At 42.5% G+C, this 12725-nt stretch overlaps 1 protein-coding gene across 1 annotated transcript in view; it reads right to left on the bottom strand.

Annotated features, from left to right (window-relative positions):
• Positions 1 to 2010: 2010 nt before the first annotated feature.
• Positions 2011 to 12725, bottom strand: part of LOC137301327 (high affinity cGMP-specific 3',5'-cyclic phosphodiesterase 9A-like) — a 48438-nt gene continuing 37723 nt past the window's right edge. Inside the window, exons 13-18 of the mRNA XM_067970776.1 lie at positions 11611 to 11767; positions 9595 to 9708; positions 8141 to 8245; positions 6567 to 6695; positions 3423 to 3524; positions 2011 to 2052 (exon numbers count right to left, since the gene is read on the bottom strand). Coding sequence (XP_067826877.1) covers positions 2011 to 2052; positions 3423 to 3524; positions 6567 to 6695; positions 8141 to 8245; positions 9595 to 9708; positions 11611 to 11767 — 649 coding nt within the window. The remainder of the gene's footprint in view (positions 2053 to 3422; positions 3525 to 6566; positions 6696 to 8140; positions 8246 to 9594; positions 9709 to 11610; positions 11768 to 12725) is intronic.

The raw sequence follows: 12725 nt of genomic DNA on the forward strand, positions 1-12725 counted from the left end.
GTTTACCACCATTGGATGTGTCTGGTACAACAAGGATGTACCAGGAGTTTGGATAATGATGTTGGTGCTTGTTGAGTTGGGGGGCGAAGAACAAGGTGGGGGGCGGGTGGGGGGAGGTCCTACTCTACATCAGGCAGGGTCTCCTTAATGCTCTAAATCCCAGTGTTCCCATGAATACTTGACTCCAACACCCTGGAGAAGCTTTGAGTTCCCACAACATTGAGCGTCTACACTCCAGTGACAAATGCAACTTTTCCAATGTCATTGAATTAAAATGTATGAATTTCATAAGCTCTGAGACTGACTTTTTTTTTTGTTCCTACCCGATGTTACAAAATTTTAGAAAAGAAAATTATTAAACAACTAAATCTGAAAGGTCAGTGATAAAAGGAATGGGCAAGATCTGAATGGGCTCTAAAACATACAGTGCAAAAGTGTTTACGTTGCAAACGTTGAAAATATAAATGGTGATGATCATTGGAATAACTTGGGTTCATTGGTGATTCTGCTGTTTATCTTTGAATGCCTGTTGACGGAGGTAAGGACAGATTGACGTGAATTCACTCAACTTGATAGATGTAACATCATCACCATCATCATCAGCCGCCATTATCTTCAAGTGAAATGCTGTTAGACCCAGGGCAGTAACCGTAGTTTGTAATCCTGTAATGAAAATAGTTTATAAATAAAATTCTTATTTTTTTTGATAAAAGAAACAAAAATAAGGCCCGGTTACTCCTCCTTTGATTATTTTTCTTTCCCCCCACCGCCCTTGTCTTCCTTTGCTGATGGTCCTGACATTTGCTCAGGTATGGTTCAGTGGGTGCTGACCAGCCCCTGGAAGTTTACTCAAGGGTCAATTTTCACGCGTGATCCTAGACAGCAAGTGCAGCAGGCTACTCAACTGTGGGGGCATCACAGCTAAGCCTGATCCTACACCTGTACAAACCCAGTATTACCAGCAGGAGGCATTGGATAGTGATCAAGAATCCAGGCTAATTTATTTCTCTCCCTCATGCAGGGGCATTGAGGCCAACTGAGGTTAAGTAATTGGGCATTGTACCTAGGACTTCCCTGGTTGCATGGCTCAGTGCCATACTGGCAATGCATTTAGTAACTGCATCATTAGGGAGGGAATGTCCTTGTTTTGGTAAAACTTATGAACCGTGTATATATATGTAGTAACTTTCAAAAGGGAATTGGATATATACTTGAAAAGGAAAAACTTGCAGGGCTATGAGAAAAGAGCAGGGGAGTGGGACTAATTGGATAGCTTTTTCAAAGAGCGGATGCAAGCACGATGGGCCGAATGGCCTACTTCTCTGCTGTTAGATTCTATTCTATGTTTCTATATTCTCAGAAAATACAGCGTTCATCATAATGGATTCAAGTTGGCTGATACATGCAAAAACACAAAGTTAATGTATAGTAAACTGCAGCATCAGACTTTTTTTTCCAAAACAAAATATTAACACATTAATTAACAAGTAAGGCAACCATCAGGCAAACTGAGTGGTGCAATCTGCTGCACATTGTCCTTTCACATCCCTGGTCCAGATATAATTTCCTGCAGCATCACTTTCAGCTCTTACTATATGTTCAGCTTCAGCTGATGGTCGCCAGCAATTGCCAGTTATTGTCTTGTCGCTGTTGTCATTAGTAATTCCCACCTATATTGCTGGAGCTACTTCCTCTTCTGATATTATCTCCACACTGCCAGCAGCTGTTACATCATCCCTTATCAGTACTGCCATTCTCCAACCAACTTAACAGGTCAATCAATGTCGACCATTCTTAACTCCATCTCTTGTCCATCTTGCTGTGTTCCCATAATATCCCATTGGCTGTATAATAATTCTATTGCAAAACTTTATTTCAAATGCCTCAATATAAACACATTTAAACTCCTTTAATATCTTCTCATCCTTATTTGTTTTCTGGTTGCTTTCTATGAGAACTCTAGGACTGTTGAAAGAGTGCGAGTGCTTCAAAATCTACTTACTAAGAAAATTATTTCTTCTTCCATCCGAGGGGGATAGTTTCTGTTTTCTTCTGCAATTTGTAAAGTTAAAAAAAAATCAAACATTATTGTGGGCAATATGATGCTGAAATGCTTGTTGATCACAATGGAGCTTAAAATAAAAAGATCAAACATTTTTATTATACCTTTCAATTTAAAGCATAACCACAGTTGGCTGAAAAGCCTTTCACACAATAATGTACTTGGGGCCAAAATCCCTTGGACTCCCTCCGCCACTGTAAATGTGGGAATCCGGATCTGCCATTGACTTCCGCTCCTGACCCCTGAATTCAGGCACCGGGTGGGGTCAGCTAATTGTAATATTTCTGCTAGGCGCCCCCACCAGTATGGGCACATCTTAGGTGCCTGCTTAAAGGGATGGGGGGGTTGAAGGAAGATGCTTCACATCTGCTCGGGTTGGCTAGTTGGCACAACTGGCAAAATTTTTTTTAAAGTTGGAAATTGCAACTATTTTATAAGAGATCCAATTTCTACCCCACTATATTTAATGATATCCTTTATTTTATTAAACAAGGTTATAGTAAAACCTCAACCCTTCAGAAAGAGAGAGCGATAGAGAGAAAGAGCGAGTGAGGCCAACACAGAATGCAACAAATGGAGCGAAGTGAGTTTGATCAGCCATCCCTCTGAATTTGCGATCCTGGCCCCATTGTTAGGGGAATGTGCCAAGTGGAGAAAATCGGCTTCCCCATACGTGAAGGATGGGAGAATAGGAGAAAGAAAAATGGATAGCAAGATATCAGTGGGAGTTCCCAGCAGTCAGTTAATTGTGTCATTGGCAGAAGTCTGGGAAAAGGTCTGCCAAAGCTGGCCCATGGCCTAGTGAGACCACAAAAATGAGGGAAGGAGAAAAGAGTTTACAATGAGAGGATACTGAACGATAAAGGAATTCACCATTAATATATGAAGGATACACAATAGAGTATAGTGTGTTATAGAGGTTATAAACTAGGGAACAGACAGTGACATAGAAGAGAGATACTAGAGAACGTTGGGATATAAATTATGCATAATTTAAGAAAGTGTTGATGGATGGTTGTCATAGAAACAAAGTACTCTTTGGTTGGTAGTGTATGCTCTTGGCAGCATTCCATTCATTGAGATTGTCTTCAGATGATGGCTATACTTCAAGTGCTGTTAAGTGCTTTGGGATGTCCCAAGGTCATGAAATGCACTATATAAATGCAAGTCTTTCTTTTATGGAAAAGGTATTTTAATTGATCAGTGGCACAAACACAATTTATAAAGGGATTATTTTCCAGTTCCGAAGCAAAATTGTAGCCATTATTATTTACGTAAGATGGTTGGGACAAAGCAACAAGTCATTTGAGGAGTTCAGATTGCAGTATATTGCATTAACTACAGATCACTGACTGGATACATTTACCTCATTCATGGTATCATCAATCTGTTTCAGCTCTTCATAGCGATCCCTGGAATCTCGCAAAGGCTGTACCATAGCTTCTTCAATCTGCGGGAATAACTAACAGCAAATTTGCAACAATCAGTGCAAAGCAATTTACAGAATAAGAGTGGCATGGTGGTCCTGTAATAATCAAACCTGGTCACGCACAAACTTCATGTGATGCAGAGCAAGCATTTAAGGGAATAACTTTCAGGGAATAGTCTGTTTGAAAGTATTCTTGCATTCCCCTCACAGTGTATAGTCAGGTATAGCACATATGAGATGCAGGGTAAAACTTCCTTTACACTGCCCCCAAAATATCCCTTAGACCTAATTTAAAAGAGCACCCCTTATTGTGCCACTTTCCCTCCATTCCCCCAAGAAAGAAAAAAACTTGCATTTATATAGTGCCTTTCATGACCTCAGGACATCGAAAATCGCTTTATGGCCAATGAAGTACTTTGTAATGTCTAACAGAGTAGCCAATTTATGGACAGCAAAGTCCCACAAACAGAAATGAGACAATTGACCAAATAATCTGTTTTAGTCATGTTGGTTGAGAGATAAATGTTGGCCAGAACACCAGGAGAATTTCCTTGCTTTTCTTTAAATCATGCCAAAGGATCTTTTATGTACACCCAAGAGGGCCTTGGTTTAACATTCCATCTGAAAGACAGCACCTCCAACAGTGCAGCATTCCCTCAGTACTGCATTGAAGTGTCAGCCTAGATTACGTGCTCAAGTCTTTGGAGTGGGGCTTGAACCCACAACCTTCTGACAAAGGTGGCACTATTGAGCCAACGTTGATACTTATGGTGCTACTTAACTGACATGCACTTTGGAAATAATTGATAGATTGTTACATTATTTCCATGGAGGCTGAGGCAGCTGCCACTGATTTCAGTGAATGCAATTTAAGTCACAATTGGTATGGAAAATTGATGAATGGTAAATATCCTCAGCCCCATTTTATTTCTAAGGATGATCTTCACCAGTCTGCCTTATATATAAAACATATATGGGAACAACACCACCTGCATGTTCCCCTTCAAGTCACACACCATCCCGACTTGGAAATATATCGCCATTCCTTCATCTTCGCTGGGTCAAAATCCTGGAACTCCCTACCTAACAGCACTGTGGGAGAACCTTCACCACATGGACAGCAGCAGTTCAAGAAGGCGGCTCACCACCACCTTCTTAAGGGCAATTAGGGATGGGCAATAAATGCCGGCCTCGCCAGCGACGCCCACATCTCATGAATGAATAAAAAAAAGAGGAGGCAGTGGGGGGGGGGGGAAATGCATGTCAGAGGTACACAAACAACTTAGGAGTATTGACTCTATTCAATTCTATACCATCTTCAGTCAGCACCATTGTGTGAGGACCTGACCTGGATGGATAGACGTTCTATTCCAGCCTCTGGCAAAATGTTATCTGAGAATGCTCATTTCACATTCTTATGATTGGGGGGCAGGTGGAGAGTGCTGATAGAGGCAAGGTGTTTTTTTACATGAATATATATGTGGGTGGATGAGTGACTACCAAGTGTCCAAGAGTGGCCCAGATGATCATTGCCAGAGGTCTTCCAAAGGGGCACTGGGAGGACTGGAAACAGGTGGGTTACTTGTCTTCTGGTCTACAGAATTGGGTGCAATGCTTGGGACACTTAAAAGGAGACAAGCCTTCCTCCCAAAATTAGCGCAAATCATGGGCTAGAATTACCAGGGTGGGGGGTTCTCCTGATTTCCTGCCATAACTTCAGCAGAAAGTTGGCAGACACCCTGGCGACACGACCATTTCTTCAAGGTTTCCTCCAGTCTTCTGCCGAAGTTACGGTGAGAGATCGGGAGAACTCCTGTGGGAATTTCACCAGAATGATACTGGGGCTTAGAGAGTTAAATTATAAATTCCAAGTGTATAAGTAAAAGAAAGTGGAAGAGTGGCTTGTATTCCCTTGAGTATAGGAGATTGAGTGGTGATCCGATTGAGGTGTTTAAAATGATAAAAGGATTCGATAGGGTGGATACGGAGAAACTATCCTCTGGTGCGGGAATAAAGAATGAGGAAACATATAATCTTAAAATCAGAGCTAGGCCATTCAGCAGTGAAATCAGGAAGCACTTTTTCACACAAAGAGTAGAAGAAACCTGGAACTCTCGCCCCCATAAGGCTGTGGATGCTGAGACAATTGGAGCTTTCAAGGCTGAGATCGCAAAATTTTGTGGGGTAAGGGTATCAAGAGATATGGAGCATAGAAGGTAAATAGAGTTGAAGTACAGATCAGCCATGATCTTAATTGAATGATGGAGTAGGCTCGAGAGCTTGAATGGCCTACTCCTGCTCCTATGCTCCTAAATTCCAAGTGTATAGGTAAAAGAAAGTGGAAGAGTGGAATAAAAGGCAACCCAAATTCCCCCAGATTTGATTTATTGCTTAGCTTGAGGGGAAGGGGAGTTACAGATTTTCTTCTGGCACTGGACGTACTTCTGACATGAGCTACTTTGTTCATTTCAACAATAACATAAACGAATTCAAAGTCTGGAAGTTCCGTAAGGGTTGTCCTGATCTCCCGCTGTAACTTGGGCAAAAGATCTGCGGAACTCCCCCGAGACAGGGCATAAATTATCAAAAACGGCCAAGCTGCCCCATCACGGATTTTACCCAACCCAACGGGCGATGGACCCCCATGGAAATTCTGCCCTGGGGCAATCTTTGTGCTGATCACTCTTAGAACAAGAGTGCAGTTCCCAGTGGACTGAGTGATACAATAGGTTAGACATTGGTCTTCCACCTTTGGGGCCTGAGTTCAAATCCAGTCCAGACGAATGGGCCCACAACTAAAACTAATCCTTCTAAATTGGCAATCTTACTCAGAGAGAAGTCACAGGATGGCTGGTGTGAGAAATAGACAAATGTCAAACTGGTGTAGCTTGACCTCGCCTGGACGTACTCACTACTGAGTGCCCAAAATAAAAAGTCATCCATCTCCCAGCACTAGCACTCTTCACCTTCACCTTGATGGAAGTGGTGAAGACAAAAATCATTAATCAAGGAAGGGATCTCTGAGATAACCACTCTTAGATCAAGAGGGGAATTACGCATTAATTCTTAACCTACCTTCATCAGTGTTTCAAATGTTGGTATGAGGACAAACTTGATGAATCCAATCTGGGCTGTGGGCTTGGTGACCTTATCGCGATCCATGAATGGGGCAACTGGAAGGCCTTCAGATTTCTCTCTGTCACTCTGCAATTGAACACAGGTAAACTATATTAAAGATGTGTGTTTAAAAAGAATAGTTCCTATTTTTATACTCTGCTTATAAACATGAAGACGTTCTAAGGATGAACCTTGATTCAGTTAATTCTAAACCTGAAGCCGACTGCAAACATCAACCCTAAAACCAACTAAACTCTCAGCCCAACGTAATCTGTGACCCAAATCAATCTGAACTCATACTTCAACCTCAATCTGGACCTATGCCCCAACTTGAATCTTAGCCCAAAACTCAACCTAAACCCAAATACAGATCCTAATATAAACAAAATTCAAGCTCTCACACTGACTACATTCAGGTTTCAGAGCCAAATCTGAACTCGAACCAAAGCCCAAATGCCAGCTCCACCATGAAACCCAACTCAAATCTCAACCCAACCCCACAAATCAATCCAACCAGTTTTGGTCATAGTTAGGAGAAAGAAGTGACGAAAAGAGCTCAATCAGTGACAACAAGAATGGTATCAAACAATGGCATTACAACAAGCAGTTGGATCTCTTCTTACCAAAATAAATGGTGGTGGAGGGAGAGGAATAATAATTCAAGTTTTTAAAAGGATATGCAGATAGGGTGAGATGAAGTAAGGTGGGAGGATGCTTGTGTGGAGCATAAACACTGGCATAGACTAGTTGGGTCGAATGGCCTGTTTCTGTGCTGTAAATTCTATGCAATTCTATGTAAAATCAAGAAGAGGGTCTGTAGGATGGATGTGGAAGAGCTCTTTGAGCTCAACCAGGATAACAGAATGAGAAGGCACAACTACATCCTAAGGAAGGTAGCTAATGTAATTTACGGAGTAGCCATTTCACACCAATTTATGGAATAGACTGTCACCTAGTGCACTGAATACAGACTTGACTGAAGTATTTGAAAAAGATATTGACAGGTTCCTGATTTAACACATAGTAGAGCACCTCGAGCTTGTCACCAAGGCAGCACTGAGATGATTCAGTCAACCAGTAAGACTGGAGGACACGCATTTGAAACAATTTTGAGCAGACATTTGGAAGAACTTTTTTACTTAAAGCATGATAAGTCTTTGGAACAATCTGCCAGGTGTGGTAGAAAAGACAGAAACATTATGGGAATTCAAAGGAAGCTGGATGCTATAATGGGAGAGCTAGGTACTAGAGGGATGAGGCTCAATGGGATGAATGGCCTTTTCTCATCCTTGCCTATCGCTAGTTGCCCTGAGTGGAGGGCTTTCTCCTTGAACCACTGCAGACCTTGTGATGGTGCTCCCATAATCATGATAGGTTGGGAATTCCAGGATTTTGACCCAACTAATTTGTTAGCCAAGCATGCCTCTATTTTATTGTCATCCCATTGAAGATTTCTCAATAAAAGAAAACAACAAATCCTGCATTCTACAGTTTGTACCATGAGATCATTTAATTTACTATGCGTCTTTCACCTGTGTAAAGTACTCTTCAAGCAAGCAGTCAACCCAAGGATCTGCCACCTCTGTAGGCCGCACTTCATTGGAAATATCACAGCACTTGATAAGAAGCATTTTCAGCTAGGAAAAAGAGGGGAAAAATTCTTTCTCTGAGTAAGTTCATACATTTCTGCTTTGTCAGAATCTGAAACCATTAACCTTCATCAATCTTTTCCCCCAATTTTCAGCTCTCCAAGCTTTCCTTAGGCAATCACTTCTTGCTAGGGTTAGTGCTAGTCATTCCCCAACATATCACCAAAGTGGCCATTCTTTATGTGTGAACCCAGACAGAGAGTGTCTGTACGCTATTCCACCATGGGGCATTACAGCTAAGCCCAATCTTATCCTCAATCGATGTCTATATTTGCACACTACCAACACAGCTTGCTGGATAGAGATCAGGACTGGGGACCCTCGGTGGCTTTCCCCAAACAAACTCAGGGGGAGTTGAAGTGAATTGTACCAACCACGCCATGCCCTAAATTAGATCAGTTAACCAGAATCGAACTTGGCCAACTTCCTGTCCTATATAGCTCAGCAGCTCACTACCTATCAGATGAGCCCACGGTCAGCCTCTTTTTATTCAAAGAACATAAGAAAACATGGAGCAAAATGGCCATTCAGCCCATCAAGCCCCTTCCCTCCATGGACCATGTACAATCACGGACTGTACCCAACCCAACACGTCAAGGTCAAATAGAGTAAAAAACAAGGTTAGATAGATATCCTCATTCCATGCTTCCTTACGTTCTTGTGCTTATCACGTGGAAACACATTATTACTACCGACAATAAAATAGCTCCAAAAGCCGTGGGCTCATGCTGCCAGCAGAAGTGCGGCAGAATAAGCACTGGTGACCTTCGCCCCTGACCCTGCTAGATTATCAGGGGAGGTCATCTCATTAGAATACTAGTGGTGGGTACCCAGACCACTATGGGTGCACCTTGGGCACTTGCACAAGGCAGAGGGTGCTATTTGCCCCAGCTGGCACCAGAGGATCAGTTGAACTTTTTATTCAATATGTCCAATTGATCCCCTTTATAAAGGGCCAATTATCAATAATTGAGCCATTGTTTTTATTGGGGTCCAGGTGGGGCCTACTTCTGCTGCTCAAATGTTGAGCGTTAGAGAGGCTGGGGATGAGGAAATTCCTGGTGTGGAAATTCCCTCGCCCAACCCCTCCACTGGCCCCAACACTACCACCTCCGACATCATGGGGCGGAAGGAGGTTCCACTCCAAATAGACCCCAACAGAAACCCGTGGCCGGCGTATTCTAGTCCCGTCAGTTTTCCACCCTTTCCGCTGTACTCCCAGACGACTGACACAGGGATTATGCTGGGGGGCCTGCAGGCCTTTGGAACCAACATCTCTTAATTTACAAGCTAAAAAGGCCATCCATTACTTTGAAGATTATGTTTGTTTTACTTACACTCATTTTGTGTTCTTCATTCAAGAAGTCAAAGGTGGCAACCTTTGGTTTGAAAGAGTCCAGTATCTCTCCATGTCGAGCCATGTCTGTCGCTAGGATTAGTGTAATAATTCCCTTTAGGAAAGGTTGAAGAATGGGTAGAGAGAGTTAGAAACCAAGAACCTGGCCTTGCCCAACTGCGATCATGTGATAATTAAGAGCATCCTTTGCAGTAGGCTGTTCATGGGGAAAGGGTGAGCAGGAACATAGGAACATAAAAACAGGACTAGGCCATTCAGCCCTTTGAGCCTGTACTGGCATTCAGTCAGATCATGGTTGATCTGTACCTCAACTCCATTTACCTGCCTTTGCTCCATATCCCTCGATACCCTTACCTAACAAAAATCTATCGATCTCAATCTTGAAAACTTCAGTTGACCCAGCGTCCACATCCTTCTGGAGGAGCGAGTTCCAGATTTCTAGTACCCATTGTGTGAGAAAGTGCTTCTTGATTTCATTCCTAAATGGTCTGGCTCGAACAACTGGTCTAGGTTTCTAGCTTGGTTTGGTTTGCCCTGGCCTCAGTGGAACTGTGCAAAACAAACCATACCTAAGACCAAGCTGAGCTTTTCTCTGTCTGCTTGGTTCAGTAGTAGTGCTCTTGCCCCTGAGGCAGAAGGTTGTGGGTTCAACCCCCACTTCTGGACTTGAGTACATAACCTAATGCAGCACTGAGGGAGTGCTGCAGTGTTGTGATGCTGTCTTTGGGATGGAATGTTAAACCAAGGCCCTGTCTGGTTGTTCAGCTGGATGCAAAAGATCCCATGGCACTTTTTCAGAGAAGAGCAGGGAGCCCTCTCAGTATCCTGGGCAGTATTCATCCCTCAACCAACACCATAAAAAATACATTAACTGGTCATTCGTCCCATTGCTTTTTGTGGAGAAATTAGCTGCCACATTTGTTTGCAAAATAATAATGATTACACTTCAAAAATAATTGATTGGCTGTAAAGTGCTTTGAGACATCCTGAGGTCATCAAAGTCATTGCAAGTTCTTTCTTTCTTATTGCATAGTATCACGTTGATCTGGAATAGGACACCAAAGTGTACTGCCATTTACTGATCTAGAACGGGATATCACATTGTGCAGAATCACACTGATCTAGAATAGGATGCCACATTGTGCAGTATCACATTGATCTAGAACTGAATATTACATTGTTTAGCATCACACTTATCTAGAACAGGACACTGCCTAGCACCATATCTAAATCAGGACATTACACTGCACAGTATCACACAAAGCTTTATACAACATAATATTTAGCACAGTACATTATCCAACACACTATCCCAATTTTTTAGAAAAATGAGTAACTATGTTAAAGGACCAAGGCCCATAGTACAGGAAATTGGCACGGTTAAAAAAAGTAAATAAAGGCAAGATAAATCAAACCAAACTCTGGTTTGATCTAGAACAGGTATCTATGGTATGTCGCACCATATCCCACTGATCTAGAGCATGTTATATTACATAGTGTCATAAACAACACAGGTATCGAGAACAATGCAGGAAACAAACTAAGTTTAAAAGGCAATAATGAATTTCAGTAACAAATTAATGGAAAAAGCATGAAGTGAATTCCAGATCAGTGGAAACACCTCGAATTGAACTGGATAAGATTACGTAAAGAAAAAACTAGAAATGTGAGATTGGGCAGAAGGGCCTACAAAAAGTGAGCCCATCTATTGTCTTCAGATGTTGATAAGCCTGCTGTGTATTTCCAGTACCCATGATGTGGAGATGCCGGTGATGGACTGGGGTGGACAAATGTAAGGAATCTTACAACACCAGGTTATAGTCCAACAGTTTTATTTGAAAATCACAAGCTTTCGGAGCTTACCTCCTTCGTCAGGTGAGGAAGGAGGTAAGCTCCGAAAGCTTGTGATTTTCAAATAAAACTGTTGGACTATAACCTGGTGTTGTAAGATTCCTTACATATTTCCAGTACATCACTAAATGCTATGACCTCTGACCTGTCTGATCTGTTTAAAGACCTCTGGATCCACATTGGCAAAGATGTTGCATTCCGGTTGGGAAAGAATCTGGAAGGCGACGGCGCAGTGATGATTCTCCAGAGGGGAAATGTCATTGTATCGGACAGCGAGCTCAGTGCGGGCATTGATCTGATACCTGAGCAACATTTGGAAAGTGGATACTTCACTTAAAACTTCACCGTCTGTTTGTAAGTAATGTCTCAAACACAAGCTAAACTGTCCTCAGTTCCTGAGCTACATTTTTTAAATGCATCTGTAAATAGTTTTGATTTGATATCCCACACATATTCACCATCAGGAGAAAATTTCAATACCGATTCCCCTGTAACACGCTGTTCAATCCATACAACACCTCTGTGTAATAAACTGCTCAATTCATATAGCTCCCCATGTAACGCACTGTTCAGTACACACAGCTCCACATGTAACGCACTGTTCAGTACACACAGCTCCACATGTAATGCACTGTTCAGTACACACAGCTCCACATGTAACGCACTGTTCAGTACACACAGCTCCACATGTAATGCACTTTTCAGTACACACAGCTCCACATGTAATGCACTGTTCAGTGCACACAGCTCCACATGTAACGCACTGTTCAGTGCACACAGCTCCACATGTAATGCACTGTTCAGTACACACAGCTCCACATGTAATGCACTGTTCAGTACACACAGCTCCACATGTAATGCACTGTTCAGTACACACAGCTCCACATGTAACGCACTGTTCAGTACACACAGCTCCATATGTAACGCACTGTTCAGTACACACAGCTCCCCATGTAATGCACTGTTCAGTACACACAGCTCCCCATGTAATGCACTGTTCAGTACACACAGCTCCCCACGTAATGCACTGTTCAGTACACACAGCTCCCCATGTAATGCACTGTTCAATACACACAGCTCCCCATGTAATGCACTGTTCAATACACACAGCTCCCCATGTAATGCACTGTTCAATACACACAGCTCCCCATGTAATGCACTGTTCAGTACACACAGCTCCCCATGTAACGCACTGTTCAGTACACACAGCTCCATATGTAATGCACTGTTCAGTACACACAGCTCCCATGTAACGCACTG

This window comes from Heptranchias perlo, chromosome 33, assembly GCF_035084215.1.
Source record: "Heptranchias perlo isolate sHepPer1 chromosome 33, sHepPer1.hap1, whole genome shotgun sequence".
NCBI lineage: Eukaryota > Metazoa > Chordata > Chondrichthyes > Hexanchiformes > Hexanchidae > Heptranchias > Heptranchias perlo.